This window comes from Heloderma suspectum, chromosome 3 (genome assembly GCF_057233095.1).
Source record: "Heloderma suspectum isolate Gila_16-S chromosome 3, 16-S_ref, whole genome shotgun sequence".
NCBI classification, from domain to species: domain Eukaryota; kingdom Metazoa; phylum Chordata; class Lepidosauria; order Squamata; family Helodermatidae; genus Heloderma; species Heloderma suspectum.
Window position 1 is genome coordinate 249491534 of NC_139460.1, and position 14507 is coordinate 249506040.

Consider the following 14507-nt stretch of genomic DNA (forward strand, 5'->3'; position numbering starts at 1 on the left):
AGAGATCCAGATGCTGCTTTTCAAAAACTTATCCAAACCAATAGACTGGAAAATACTGTCACAGTTGCTGGGTTTCTTTCCTAGTTATGGCTCAGAATCTGTAAATGGAAGCATATAGACTCATTCACTCTGTTTTGATTTTTTTAATTAAGTCAAGACGATGAGTGGCATGTGACAGAAATGGGGACAAGGAGTTTGGAGGCAGATTTGGCCTAAATATTGTTTCTTCTTTTACTCCAAACAGATTTGCACATCCTGAATTTTCAGCCAAAGTTCATTTAAAAAAATACTTCATTTTGAAATACATGGTGTAGGTTCTGAATTCATTATCTGCCGTGTATCCCAATTGATTGACTTGTTCTGCAGGAATAATGAGTGGTGGTTGGTGGTGGCTTTGCTTGGCAAAAGGGACCTTTGCAGTCCCTTCTCACCTGTGAAAGTTGTAAAATTAGTCATTTTACCTACAGCCAGGAATTTGGGAGAACAGACAAGAATGATCAGTATTTGATTTAAATGTGTAAAAGCTTAAATGGATGTCTATATACTTCTAGAAACAATAAGTCCTGAAGTTATGCAGCTTCTGATGGGTGGGAACTATCCCAGCACAGTATCCTATGATATCACTCTGAAATGTCTCTTATTGTGAGAGTGTATACAGATGTAACATTAAAGTAGATTTCACAGTGGTTTTCTCACTCTCATTGTGTGAGACTGGCTTGGTAATTTACACAACGGACATACATAACAGTGAACTAAAGACTGGTTCAACCAAGAGGTCCCAGAGTCAATGAAGCTGTAGTGAAACTTCCAGTTCCCAGTTCAGCATGGCCATATGTGGAGTTGCCCCATTATTCATAATGAAGGAGCTTCTTTGAAAGGGTTTTGTACCCTAAACATAAACATATTTAAATTAAATAAATAATGACCTTTCCTGCCTCTCCTATGCTACATTTATTTGGTAACTGAAAGTATACCTTTATACAGCCTTCCCTGGCTGGAAGATGTTGGGAGTTATAGTTCAACACATCTGGAGGGCAGCAGGTTGGGAAAGGCTGAGATATAGTTCCTTTATATAGTTAAACTTTCTGCAAAAGTGCTATAGAAATTGAGGAGTGAGGGGGGATAGGAAGGTTTGTGATTGACTTCAGCCAATCACTACTATCCATAGCCAGCATCTGCTGCTAGTTCTTTCAGATGTTGATATTGGACAGAAATTAAACATGGAATTAAACACTGAGAAGACTTCCCAACTGGTCCCACCACTCCATAAATGTTACAGGTCTCTTCACCATGATGTAAAATATTTAGGGCACACCCCTACAGGTTGCACTTCTGATAGACGAAGGGTTCCAAGTTTGGAGCACTCCATCTATGCTATGTCCTGCCGGCAAGAGCCAAGCAGAGCAAAAGGTAGACAGAAGTGATTTTGCCTCTGTTTAAAATTTTAAAAGTAGCTGGATGAGTCTCTGAGCCCATCTAGCTAACTTACCTTTTTGGTGGGTGGGGAGGGGACGGGAGAGCCCATAGGATATTGCATATCCTGGTCTCGCCTCTCCCCAATCCTTCCCTGCTCACCAGCACGCCCTTTCCTGGCTTTTCTGACGAGATCGCAGCAGCTGGGAGGGGGTGGGGAACAGAAGATCTATGGTTGCATCTCCTTCTCCATGCTTGTAGCTCTGTCTATGGATGTGGAGGAGGTGATGCACAGCTTCCTACGGCACCCCAGATGCTGTCTAGGGGCCACAGGATTGCTATCTTAGTTTTTTTTTTAAATCACCTCTTTATGATTTAGAAAGGCCTTGGCTCAATATACACAATCATTATTGATGTGGTAAATATACTATAAACTAAGTTTGAATTGTGAGATCTGACTTTTACCATGCCAGAGAGTGAGACAGTACCTGAAGACTAAAATTAACTCTAGAATAGTCATTACTCTCACCACCCCATGAATGTAAATAGCTCTAAGCACATGAGCACACATTCAAACAACACCATCATCACATAAAAATGACAAGGTTAAAAGTTCCTTGGGGTGAATTGGTCACATCAAAAAAGACTATGTCAGCTGGAACTCAGTTTCTTCATATTCTCATCACTTGCAGGATCTTGCAAAATATGGAACAAGAAGCTACTTGAGTATGGGAATTATACTCCAGTTAAGAAGCAGTGAAGATAGTCCTATCTGGAGCAGCAGAGGGCTTTTAGCAAAGGGTAAATTGAGAGGAGGGGATGTAATCTAAATATTAATACAGGATCTACCACTGTATTAACTATAATTTATTGCACTAACCACTACCAGCTCACCTGTTTCAGTCTCTCCCCAACCTGATATGTAGCATTCTGTGTCATCAGGAAATGTTGAATCAGGCAAGCACACAGGTTTGACGTATTTTGTTTCTACTGCACAGTGGCCATTGTTTGGTTTTAACTTCAGCAAAGCTGTAGACAGAATGGAAAACAATATTGTCAGATATTATTGATTACATATTCATTCTATATTGTATCAAGCAGTTTAATGCAAGAAGTGAAAATTCTTAAATTTAAGATTTGAATACTTGTGAGACCTTCACTTTTCTATTACTTTCTCAGGGTCAGCAAGCTACATGTGAAACAATTACGATTCTTCTTCCAGACAGACAGACAGACAGAGATAGAGATATATGAAAAAGGCAACTGCAGGAGGTAAGACAGGAGGCAGACAACTGGCAGAAAGAATTACAGCTTAACCCTTTCCTGTTGTGATGTTGATTTTGCTTTTCTCCCTGTGGTGGAAAAGATAACTGAATTATCATCTGTTTTCTCCTATGGATGACAAAGTGACTGGTGAATTATTGGGGGGGGGGGCAGGGGGAGAGGTGCTTTTGACCTAACAAACAGCAGGAAAGGAAAGGGTTAAGTAAGAACCTTAACTGGAACTGCCTGTCCTATGTGGGGAATATCTCTCAGTCAATTTCATGCAAAGCAAACGAAACAACCAACAAGATCTATTTACTAACATTGCAGGAGACTTACTCAATCAAACTGAAGCACTACTAAGTTTCATTAGGTTGGATACAGGATCTGCTTTCCACTGATGGATGGGGTCCATTCATGGAAGGTGTCTCAGCCTGATTTTCAGAAATCCCCCTCCCCACACACACCACAGCTCATCCATTGACCAGGTTCCCTAACCCTCTGTGTAGCATTTTCAGGGGGCTGGAGGAGCTGTGGTAGGGAGGGTGTGGGCAAGTCCACTTCCATTAGCCCAGCTGCATATGCCTAAATCAATGGATCCAACCCACTGATTTCAATGGGAGAGAGCTAAGCATTTGTAAGCTTCTCAATCCAATCCATTGCTTCATGGTGGGTATGCTTAAATCAGCATGGTGGGTATGCTTGATGGGTATGCTTAAATCAGCAAAAGTATCCCTAAGGGACTTGCCACTTCAGATTTTTTTTAACAATTAGAAAGTGTGATATAAATGTATGAAATACTAAATAAACCTGTTTTCTAAATTTTCTGAAGATAAGTTTCCCATCTCTCTGAATTGTTTGTAATTCAGTAATAATATTTTAACTCTGTAATAATATTTTCTCCCTGATATTTAGCCTGCATTGAGCTAATGCCTACTGTTTGCCTCCTTTGATCCTCACTGGTAATGATGTGAAAGTTTGTAAGCAACACATGTCACGGAACCGGGAACTTGCCAATGTCATTGAATGGGATGTCCTCCCGTTCTGTATAGTGTCCATGTTTTATTATCTTTTCTACATCAAATGTCTGTTGGTGATACTCTTTCTTACTGAGATCTTGTTTTCCAAGGGACACTTGGAGGGTGTGTGCTTCTGTCCTATGAAGGGGGAAAAAAAACACACATCCCCAAAGAACAATCAGTCATAATGATAGAACTGCAAGAGACCTCAAAGGCCTTCAGCACCTGTACTGAAATTCACTGTCGTGGGAAAATATACCTACTAGATTAACTCACATGAAAGAAGAATATCAGCCTCAGTTACAACTTACAACTGCCTCAAGCAGACAGCAGTAAGGTGTGCAGCTATATAGATTCCCAAATAATAAAGTAATAGAACTTAAAGGCAGGGCTGCCCCGAGACATTTTGCTGCCTGGGGTGAATTGCCTCACTGAGGCCTTCCCCACTTGATGTACAAGATGGCAGTTCCTCCCATTCTGTGTACAAAACCTGGCCAGACTGGCAGTTGAATCTTACTTCAGGCTAGGTTAGAAGATGCAGGGCAGGTTGCATGGCACACACAGCTCTGTCTTCTAACACCTCACCACTGCTCCCCTCCTCCCAGTATCTGCTGCCTGAGGCAGTCACCTCATTCTGCCTACTGGTACAGCTGGCCCTGCCTAAAGGAATACTTTGAAAACTCATTTTTCTGTTGCAAAACATGAGTCTTTTTTCACAGAATCAATTCTGTGCAAAATGACAGGGTGAATAGAATGGTATAATCAACTCCCATACATCATACATTATTGGGCACACAACACACACATAACAACTCCTTACCAAGTGATTGTAATTGATAGCACAAATTTCCATACATCAGCAAGCTTTGGCACCAACTTGAATCTTTGTCTTTACTAGCCTATAGGAACAAAATCATGTAGAGCCACTCTAACATGGCAATTATAACATGAAAAGTATAATACAGATGACGTATCTACCTAACAGGAACATGTCTGCATAATCTACATCAATAAGAATACATATATTTTCATCTGTAATAAAAAAAAAACTTAACATCTCACGCACATAAAGGCAAAACTGGCACTGAGTGAGGCTACAAAATGGTGCAAGTCGACTAATCACCTCAGATCTCTGTGGTTTGGGCAAGTTATTTTTCCTTACTGTAATGTACCACATGCAGCAGCAACTGAATACAGCAGGTATGCTTACATAACACAGTGTGCAGCAGTGAGAACCCAGCAAGACTCAATCAGTATTCCTCCACAATAATGTCCCTTTGGCAAAAACAGGCCCCCTGAAATTTTCCTCTGAAGTGAAGCTTGCCATGGATGTTTGCCAGCAGTTGTCTTGGTACCACCATAGATTCTCTTGAATGGTCTTACTGTCTCTGGTTTTCCACATGTACTGGGTATGCTATCTGCTACAGGATTCTTGATGGAGATGGCTGTATTCCTAGAGGACTCTGCTGCAATACAAAGGAGACAACCAGACCTGGAAATGTTATAGTGGCATTCTATTTCTTACAAAGCCTCTCACCCCATCTAACCTCATTTGACCTAACTACTCATTAGCAAATCCTTCCTTCATTTCTGATTTAGTCTATCGGGGAAGAGACCGGTGGGCCACATAGACAGTCACATATGGACTCTTTAAGAAGCTGGGCTTAGAGTGATGCTACAGCACAGAATAGCCATATAACTGAACGGTTGGCAAGACAATTGGAGAAATAACTGTCATGTTGGTGAATTTTAACTGAAAGTGCTATGGGTAATATTCAATGGTGTCCCAGCATTAGTGCACTAGGATAAAACAATGCTTGCACAACATAATTAGTGCTTGCTAGTGCAATGAGGAAAAACGGCGATGATGTGCACACTGCCAAGTTTCGGTAGTAAATCACCACTTTTTCCTGTTGCATTAGCATGTACGAGTTACATTGTGCAAACACTCGTTTGTGCTAGCACAACATAATTAGCTCTAACACTTGGATACTACACTATAATATATCAACTAGAAAACCTGGTTTTAATTTTTAAGAAAATCTTACAAATTATTACCTAGAAAACCATCAATCCTGAAACAACTACAGCAGTATCTAAATATGAAACTACAGCATACTTGACCATATTCTTGTACCCATGTGATTATGGCTCAGATGGAACCAATTCCTTCTTTCTATGTTCCTAAAGATACCTTTGAACCCTGAAATAACTCCCCTCAGAAACTGAACTTTACAGCATCAAATGTTCCTTCCAAAGCACGAGTCTAATCCCTGAAAGACTCATGTAGAATATTATTCCTTCATTCTGTGAATGGTTTGTTTTCTGCTGTACTATTTCATATTCATTTCTGCTGATGTCTCCTGACAATAGATATCCCAAGACCTGTTATTTGTTTGGCACACTTCTCAGTGCTCTACAAATAACAAATAATCCTATAATATTACTAAACTCTTGGGCAGAGCTTCAAGAACACTATTTAAAAAAAACATGCTAGAGTCACTATAATTTTGTGGGCTGTATTCTAGAGGTAGATAGATGGCATGAAATTCACAATGACTGCCAATCTGAATTACTGCTACACTTTTCAACTTTAATACGCTCCATATTATTATCTACTCCACCTGTTGTTGAGCATGGGGAGATATCACAGAAGTCCCATTTCAATTTGTTATTCACATTGACAAAGCACCAAGGCTTTTCATCACCATCTGGATTCCTGAAGGAGGGAGGTTTCAAAATTCACTAGTCAGAAGGCCATAATTATTCAAGAAAAGAAATTACTAATTGAAGAACTGAAAGACAGCAAACTGAATAGTGTTCACACTAGAGCATACAAACATTTATAGACTTTCCCTAAGCAATAATTGTGCCTGAGGGGATGGCATGCGCATCATCATCATCATCATTATTATTATTATTATTATTATTATTATTATTATTATATTCCATGCTAGTTGGACAGATCACTCGGGCAACAAGAACTGGTGGTTCCTGAAACAACCAGAAACAACCAGCGATGTTCATTTGCAGAACGGGACAGATCAGGAGAGCTCACAAAATGGAGCTCTGCTGACCTACCCCTTTCTAGAAATTAGGATTTCTGCTCATTTCCATGCTTATTTCAGGGGCCACTAATTTCTGTTGTGCTAGCAGTCTGTTTCTCTAGCACAACAGAACTAGCAGAGGTGCAGCAGCAGTATAGGATATTGCTCATCATCATCATCGTCGTCGTCATTATTATCTTAGTTGACTTTCTCAAAAAGAGACTCAAGGCATCTTACAACAAGGATTAAAACATACAAAAATTTAAAACAATTTAAAACAGCTAAACACAATTAAAAATAAAACAGCAAGACCTGATAAAACAACTAAATTAAGCAGCCCATCGTATGCCATCAAATGCCTGGAAATAGAGGAAAGTCTTAACCTGGCACCGAAAAGGCAACAATGTTTGTGATGTTAGTTATGACCACATATTTTACCAGGTTCAAATGTCATTAGCAGACCACAGTGTTACCAGTTCATGCCAGGGGGAGGTTATATGTCCAAAAGCGCAAGCATTATTAGTAATGATAACTTTTCCACAGTTCACAGTGTTCACCCAGTACTGATGATACGTCTTTCAAACACCAATTAGACTTCAGAATCACTGGCATTACTTACTGAGTTGCAACCTCTATAGCAGAGTGGCTCTATGTGCATTTTTACAGGCACACCGTCGGCATTAATGCCTACTTGGCAATGCTTACATCTATTACTACCAAAGCCATTAACAGCAGCGGCAATTATTTCCATGGTGAGGTCATATAGCTAAACTAGAACCACTCCTGTACTGAATGGCAGTGATATGCATGGAAAGTGAGAGGAATATTTTGTATTTGTATTTCATACATGCATTTATATACCTCTTTCTAGTAAACTCTCAATGTGATTAACAGGAATAATAAAAACATAACTTATAACAACAAAAGCTCAATAAAATAATCACATTATAACCATACTGGCCTGCATGTAGGTCTTAAGCAGTCATCTAAAGGTCAATGCTGAAGAGGCCTACCTAACATCAATGGGGGGTGCATTCCAGAGGGTGAGTGCTGCAATGAACTATTCATGGACAGTGGATTACCTGCAGAAGTTATGATCGCCAAGGTCATAATAGTCAGCCTCTTCCATAAATGCATTATAACTGCTCTCAAAGAGAAGGTGAGAATTCCAGTGAAGGCAGGTCTTCTGGAGCACCGTTCGACTAACATTTCCTCTGTATGTGTGACCATTTTCTTCAAAACAGTCCTCAGCTTCTATAACGGAATTGCCACGTAAAATTTTTCTGGCATTCTCTCTCTCTCTCTCTCTCACTCACTCACGCATGTACACACATACACACACATGCATGGAGAGAGAAAGAGACTTATTTACAGTATCTCTCACAGAGATTTGTATCCTCCCACCCAAAGTCCCTCAACCGAACAATTCCAAAGTTGATCCCCATTTCTTCCTTCCTTCACACCCAATTTGTTGTTATGACTTCTAGCTTTCACAACATCATATGTCTTGGGAGCTTGAAACTCCTTCCTGCATGCCAACAGTGACAAGGAGGAGTTCAAAACCACTTTCATGTGTGAAATTCTACAGCACTGCCATATGAACTAAGAGGCACTCACAGATTCCTGTTGTTGGTAAACTGCTAGCAGAGGAGTAGAAAGATCAGGGTTGGATCCTTTTCTCCCACATCTTATTTTCCCCATCACTTAAGAACAAAGAACATTCCCTCACCTATTTCACAAAACTTCCCTCTGAATGGCTCAGGGCACTTGCAGCTGAACTTGGCTCTTATTCGTTGCCTCTGACAGGTGCCTCCATTTTTGCAAGGGTTTGGCCGACAAGTTGAGTGTGCTGTCAGTGTTCAGAAAAGAAAAGAAAATAGAGCATTTAAGTGAGATTGATAGCTTTCATGAACAGTACAAGGAGCTAGTCAGTAAGGGGCACTTTTATGACAGAAAAGGTAAGTACAGTGGATGTGGGAAACCCACGGTCAAATTCCTGATCAGCCCTGAAGCTCATCAGGGGGCCTTGAATGACTTACTGTATTTCTGCCTACAGGGTCATTGGGGACCTAAAATGAGAAAGCTTCATGCAAGCCATCCTGAACACTTTGGATAAAGGGGGAAGTATTTCTGTCTGAATTTAAGAGATATTTTTAACAGAACTTAGGCAGCTACTGTCAAAATTTGGAGAAGTGCCCTAACCAGCATGTCTGGCAAAAGGGGGGGGGATATTGCAGGCGGGTGGGGTGAGAAGAGGTGGCTGCTGCCTATTGGGTGCCCCCCATGGCACCACCAAGCAGGGGAGGAGTCAGCAGAGCCCTCTTAAGCTCTGCGCCCCCTACAAACCGGGGCGCGGCCACCTCCACCTCTTAGCAGATTCTGGGCACCCTCTCTCCAGATTCCCTTCTTGGGTTCTGAGATAATGGCCCTCCATTTGCCCCTCCCTGTATGGCGTTTCACTGTCCCATGCTGCAGCCTTAACGGCTCTCTTCGGGGCCCTTGGGATTTTCAGGGTTGTTTTGGGTTCCTTATCTGGCTTGTCCAGAAGAGCCTTCAGATACTACGATGTACAGGTCTTTCCCACTGTACTCCACCTACCCATTCAGAAGTTAATGCCCGTCTGGGTCTTCACAGGTTTTACTGGGATACTGCGTCTGGAAGGGACCCTTGTCTTGTCAGTACGACAGTTCACTATTAACAAAATTTCAGTTGGGCCACTACCATATCAGCTCTAGCTCACTAGGCCAGGTGATTTTCGATAGGAACCCTCTTTTGGTATTGAGCGGTCCCCAAGGCAGCCACTTTAGGTGTCTATCACAGGCAAGTTATGGCGGTGGAATGATGGCAGTTTGAAGAATTCCAGTAGGGCCCTCACAATTTGACCGCCTTCTTTCTGTTGCAATTTCCCTTTGCTTGCCCTAACCTTTTTCTTCCTCAGACTGCCGGACTCGATGTACGCCGGTACGGGTGCTCTTATGCGGGCATGGTATGGTGCTTTGGGCCGCACGTATGGTTCTATGCCAGACTTCAGATCTTAGTTTCCACTACCCAACACGCTACGATCCAGTGGCCTAGCAGATGGAACATGCAGTGGGAGTCCCCCCCCCCCTCAACCTGTTCCACCAAGGTTTGGTCAGTCTTCCTCTGCAGGTACAGGTGCTGCACGATGGAGGGAATGACTTGGGCTGTAAGCCAGGCAAGGACCCGATCGAACGGGCCTTGATTAATGTGCAGGTGGTCTGGCCGGAAGTAGCCATTATGATTTTCACTGCTCCCTGGATCAATTGGAAGACTCGGAACGACGTTGCCATTGTCAGGGCGCGTCAGAAAGTGAACGGAGAAATGGCCTATGTGAATGGGTGATGGATGCACCACCAACAGGGAATTCTTGGACAAGGAGGGAGTGTTACAGGCAGGAGGATGTCCACCTGTCTAATGTAGGGAATAGCATATTTCTGTCGGATCTGCAAAGGGGACTGCGGAAGTTCTTCTGCGCAGGTGGGGGGAGTTCACAAGCTCTAGGCTTGTGACTCCTGTGGCGGCTAGGATGGGCAAAAGCAGAAAGGGATTAGGGATGGTGTGCATGCAGAGGCACTTTATGGTGACAGGTGAGGCTTTAGGCCCCCCGAACGGGTTGTGCGGCTCGGCGGGGGGATAATTGTTGCCTGGGAGACCAACCCTACTCACTCACCCAGGTGTTGTGCGGCACCGGGTTGGGGGTGACACCGGAAGGTCTACCTCCCCCAGAAGGGGCAGTCTGGAGGGGTGGCGAGATCGACGCCACCCCTCAGGCTGGGTGTGCTTTCGCCCGAGAAGTGCCAGCTAGTCGCTGGCACAGTCAGATGCCCGTCCTAGGTTCCCCTTTGCAGATACTTCAATAAATGTGGCCCAATTTTCAACCCAAGCCTTGTTGTCTGACTCTTCTTTGACCCATCTCCGCTCGCAAGTGCCCTAACCCCGGTGCCAGCTTGTCTGGCAAAAGGGGGGGGATATTGCCGGCGGGTGGGGTGAGAAGAGGTGGCTGCTGCCTATTGGGTGCCCCCCATGGCACCACCAAGCAAGGGAGGAGTCGGCAGAGCCCTCTTAAGCTCTGCGCCCCCTACAAACCAGCTCTCTCGCGGCTCCCTCCCGCCCTCCCTTAAGCAGTGTGGGTTTATGCCGGTTGCCCTTTTGGGAGCCATGTAGGAATTTTTGGCTCACAGTTAAAATTGGCCTTTTACTGTGTGTCTTTTTGCCTACTTCACACTGTTATCGGGGCTAGGGTGCGTCCAGTAGGCGAATACAGTCCAATCTCTCATAGGTCACATTTTCGTGGCGGCTAGGACGGGCAAAAGCAGAAAGGGATTAGGGATGGTGTGCATGCAGAGGCACTTTATGGTGACAGGTGACGCCTGAGGCCCCCCGAACGGGTTGTGCAGCTCGGCGGGGGGATAAGGGTTGCCTGGGAGACGAACCCTACTCACTCACCCAGGTGTTGTGCGGCACCGGGTTGGGGGTGACACCGGAAGGTCTACCTCCCCCAGAAGGGGCAGTCCGGAGGGGCGGCGAGATCGACGCCTCCCCTCAGGCTGGGTGTGCTTTCGCCCGAGAAGTGCCAGCTAGTCGCTGGCACAGTCAGATGCCCGTCCTAGGTTCCCCTTTGCAGATACTTCAATAAATGTGGCCCAATTTTCAACCCAAGCCTTGTTGTCTGACTCTTCTTTGACCCATCTCCGCTCGCAACAAAGGTTCTGATTCATTCTTAGATTAGACATACAGACAGGACAGCTGTAACAGAAGTGATGTTAGGGATTGATGGCCAGTGACTGATAGCAGCAATTTCTCTCAAGCTTGGTACTCACCTTTGTCACAGGATGGTGCTTTGTATGGATGTCTGCAACTGCATCGATAATAAGGAGCTTCTAAGCTTATAAGGCAATCTCCCCTATTGCAGTTGACTCTTTGACATGTGTTTTCCACTATGGTATACAGGACATGTAAAAAGGACAAGAAAGTTAAGTTTATCTTCTCATTATGCCACCATTTCATCACTCCTTTACTCTGCTCAGCACAGATTTAGTCCATGCTAGTCATGAACAGATAGCAAATTAATACACTAGAATTTGCTCATTTGTTTGTAGGTCAACAGAGGTTCTGTACGGACAACTTTAAGCATATATTTCTGATATTATAATGTAGTTTTCACATTCCTTTAATGACAAAATTTCCAACCCAACTTTATGTAACAGTAATTACAAATATGAAAATACCACTCACCACTCTCACACTTAGATCCTGCATATGGTTTGGGGCAGCGACATGTGTAGCTGTTTCTATTCCTTTCACATACCCCATTGTGCTGGCATGGCTCGGCATGGCATGGATTTACTAGCACAGGGAGAAAATGCTGAAGTTTATTGCATAATTAGCCTTCTGCATGTGTGAAACTAAGGTTTTCATGATGACTGATCTATTATTTGACAGTCTGTCATTCCCCTCCAGTGATGTATACCTATGTGGTACATTCATACAAGGGAAAATAACTTTTCTATTCACTCAGACCCAATTTTGGGGGAACAAGCATAGATCACAAGCATGGATCACACAGCGGATCACTACCCACCTCTGCAGTCAGCCATAGATGGCTGATTGACTTTAACTCACTGCCTTTGGTAGTAGCCTCGCCCTCATCCAGTGCCTTCATGCATACCCATATTTCTAGATTGAGCTCTATACAATCTCTGATAAGGGCCTAAAATGTCATAGAAAATATAAGAGTTTGTCCCATTTTTAAGTATTACATATAGGTGATGGCAAAACATAGTGAAGCACTCCATGCTATTCTTAGAATCACAGAGATAAGCTCACAGTCATAACAAATGGCATTGGACCTTAGGAACTGTATCAGCATAGATCATATCTCCACTGAAGGAGATATGATCCTAAATATATCAGTTCCATGGAGAGATGGAACCCTTACACAGAAGTTAGGTTAAAAGCAATGAATCTGTTTAAGAGTCTTTAGAGGCAAAGAAGCATTTGCTATTCTCATCAGCAATCCCAAATGAAGTGCATAGTCAGAATTTGTTCTGCAAACTGGCGAGGATCAGATTCTCTGGTAGAGGAATACAATGATCTCTCTGAATTGGTAGTAGATATTTTGTAGAGTTGCTAGTAGATAAGGTATTAATGGCAAACCCAAACTGTATAGCAAGCTCTATTGCCCTGCTGCACCCTCCTCCCCCACCGCCACATCCACCCACACTTTTCCATCTCCCACTGCCTTTTCCCCATCACAAAGTGTGATTTATAAAATACCATCAGGATTGAAGTATTCACGAAACCAGTCAGGTTCTGTGGCAGAGAAACTAAGTCTGGTATCAGCCTGTTCTGGCTGCGTATATTCAGTGCTGTATTCATAGTAATAGTCATCAGCTGAGTCTGTAGAGGTAGAGGGAATGTAGACATGGTATTACATGAAAGATAAAATAATGTTTTAAGTCTGTCATACAGTAAGCACTTATTGATCTGGTAGAAATGAGGAGAAACTGGAAATACTATTTATATAAATATACAAGCACCTAGTAAATTTGTGTGACATTGGCAGTCACTATCTTTCTGCTTAACCTACCTCAAAAGATTTCTGTGAGGATAACATAGGGGGCACGTACACTGCTTTGAGTTCTATGAAGGAACAACAAGGGCAGCATATAAATGTACTAAATAAATAATAAATACAACCAATGAATAAAATCCAGATGATTTATAACATTTCTTTCAGTCATCTTTGAAGGCTCAGGCTGGGTTATCCATACATCTTAGTTAATTTTATCTGTATCACAAGATTATTGTGAAGGTGAGACCGAGAAAGAATGACACAGCCTAGACTACTCAATGAATTCCTTGGCTGAGCAAGGTTTAGAACATAAGGCTGTAATCGTCCATATCCACTTATTTGGGAGCCCCACAGTACTCCAATCTCCCACTTCAGAGGTCCTTCACCACTCCTTTGCTACTGAGGCAAAACCTAACTGCATCCCAAAGCGAGCAGTGGAACTCCAGACGTGAATTCTCATGTTTCCAAACAGTTACCATAAGCAATGAAGTTACCATAAGCTGATTTTTCCATTTCTATGACATATTTTGTTTGAATATTTTGCCTGAATTATCTGAAGTGTGTGATATTTATCCTGTCTGGCTAATTCTTGATAAGTAGAGTTCAGACAAATGTGTTAAGAATAGCAGCTTTGAGGATTCATTAAGAAAGAAAATATTCATCATGGAGAACTGATATAGTGACTTCAATTTTAACTTTAGAGTTGGGCTTCATATGAACATCCACAGACACACAGAAACATACACACACTTATTAAATTTTAGGACATGTGCATTTACCAAACTGATCTACGAACACCAATGCTATTTTACCTCACACATTAAAAATTATTACGTTTATTCAAAATGACATGTCAACAAGAATGTGACATTTTGAAAGCTCCACTTTAAAATTAATCTCAACCTAAACCTTTACAGCAATGTGCCTTCTAGCCTGCCTATCGCATGTCTGAATAACACAGTTCCACCTTACAGTGCTGTCTATATTCCAGCATAGTCAGTGGCAAAGCTTCTATTGATTGTAGTACTTTATGATTGCATTTCAACTTTTAGTTCTAATTTCTTATATTTACTTGCATTTTTCAGAACACTTTCTGCAAAGCAGTTTATTACTGTCACCCTCATAACTCCAGACTATTCACATACTACAGTGAGGTGATTGCAACTTTGC

General features: G+C 42.5%; 1 protein-coding gene across 3 annotated transcripts in view; it reads right to left on the minus strand.

Moving 5' to 3' along the window:
* HABP2 (hyaluronan binding protein 2) overlaps positions 1 to 14507 on the minus strand; it is a 44470-nt gene that overhangs the window by 7981 nt on the left and 21982 nt on the right. For 2 of the 3 annotated variants that reach the window (XM_084846182.1, XM_084846181.1), the window contains exons 3-11: positions 13040 to 13162; positions 11999 to 12109; positions 11584 to 11700; positions 8472 to 8591; positions 7825 to 7996; positions 6320 to 6414; positions 4906 to 5161; positions 3691 to 3833; positions 2308 to 2442 (exon numbers count right to left, since the gene is read on the minus strand). In XM_084846182.1, coding sequence (XP_084702308.1) covers positions 2308 to 2442; positions 3691 to 3833; positions 4906 to 5161; positions 6320 to 6414; positions 7825 to 7996; positions 8472 to 8591; positions 11584 to 11700; positions 11999 to 12109; positions 13040 to 13162 — 1272 coding nt within the window. The remainder of the gene's footprint in view (positions 1 to 2307; positions 2443 to 3690; positions 3834 to 4905; positions 5162 to 6319; positions 6415 to 7824; positions 7997 to 8471; positions 8592 to 11583; positions 11701 to 11998; positions 12110 to 13039; positions 13163 to 14507) is intronic. The other variant, XM_084846183.1, reaches the window with a different exon arrangement.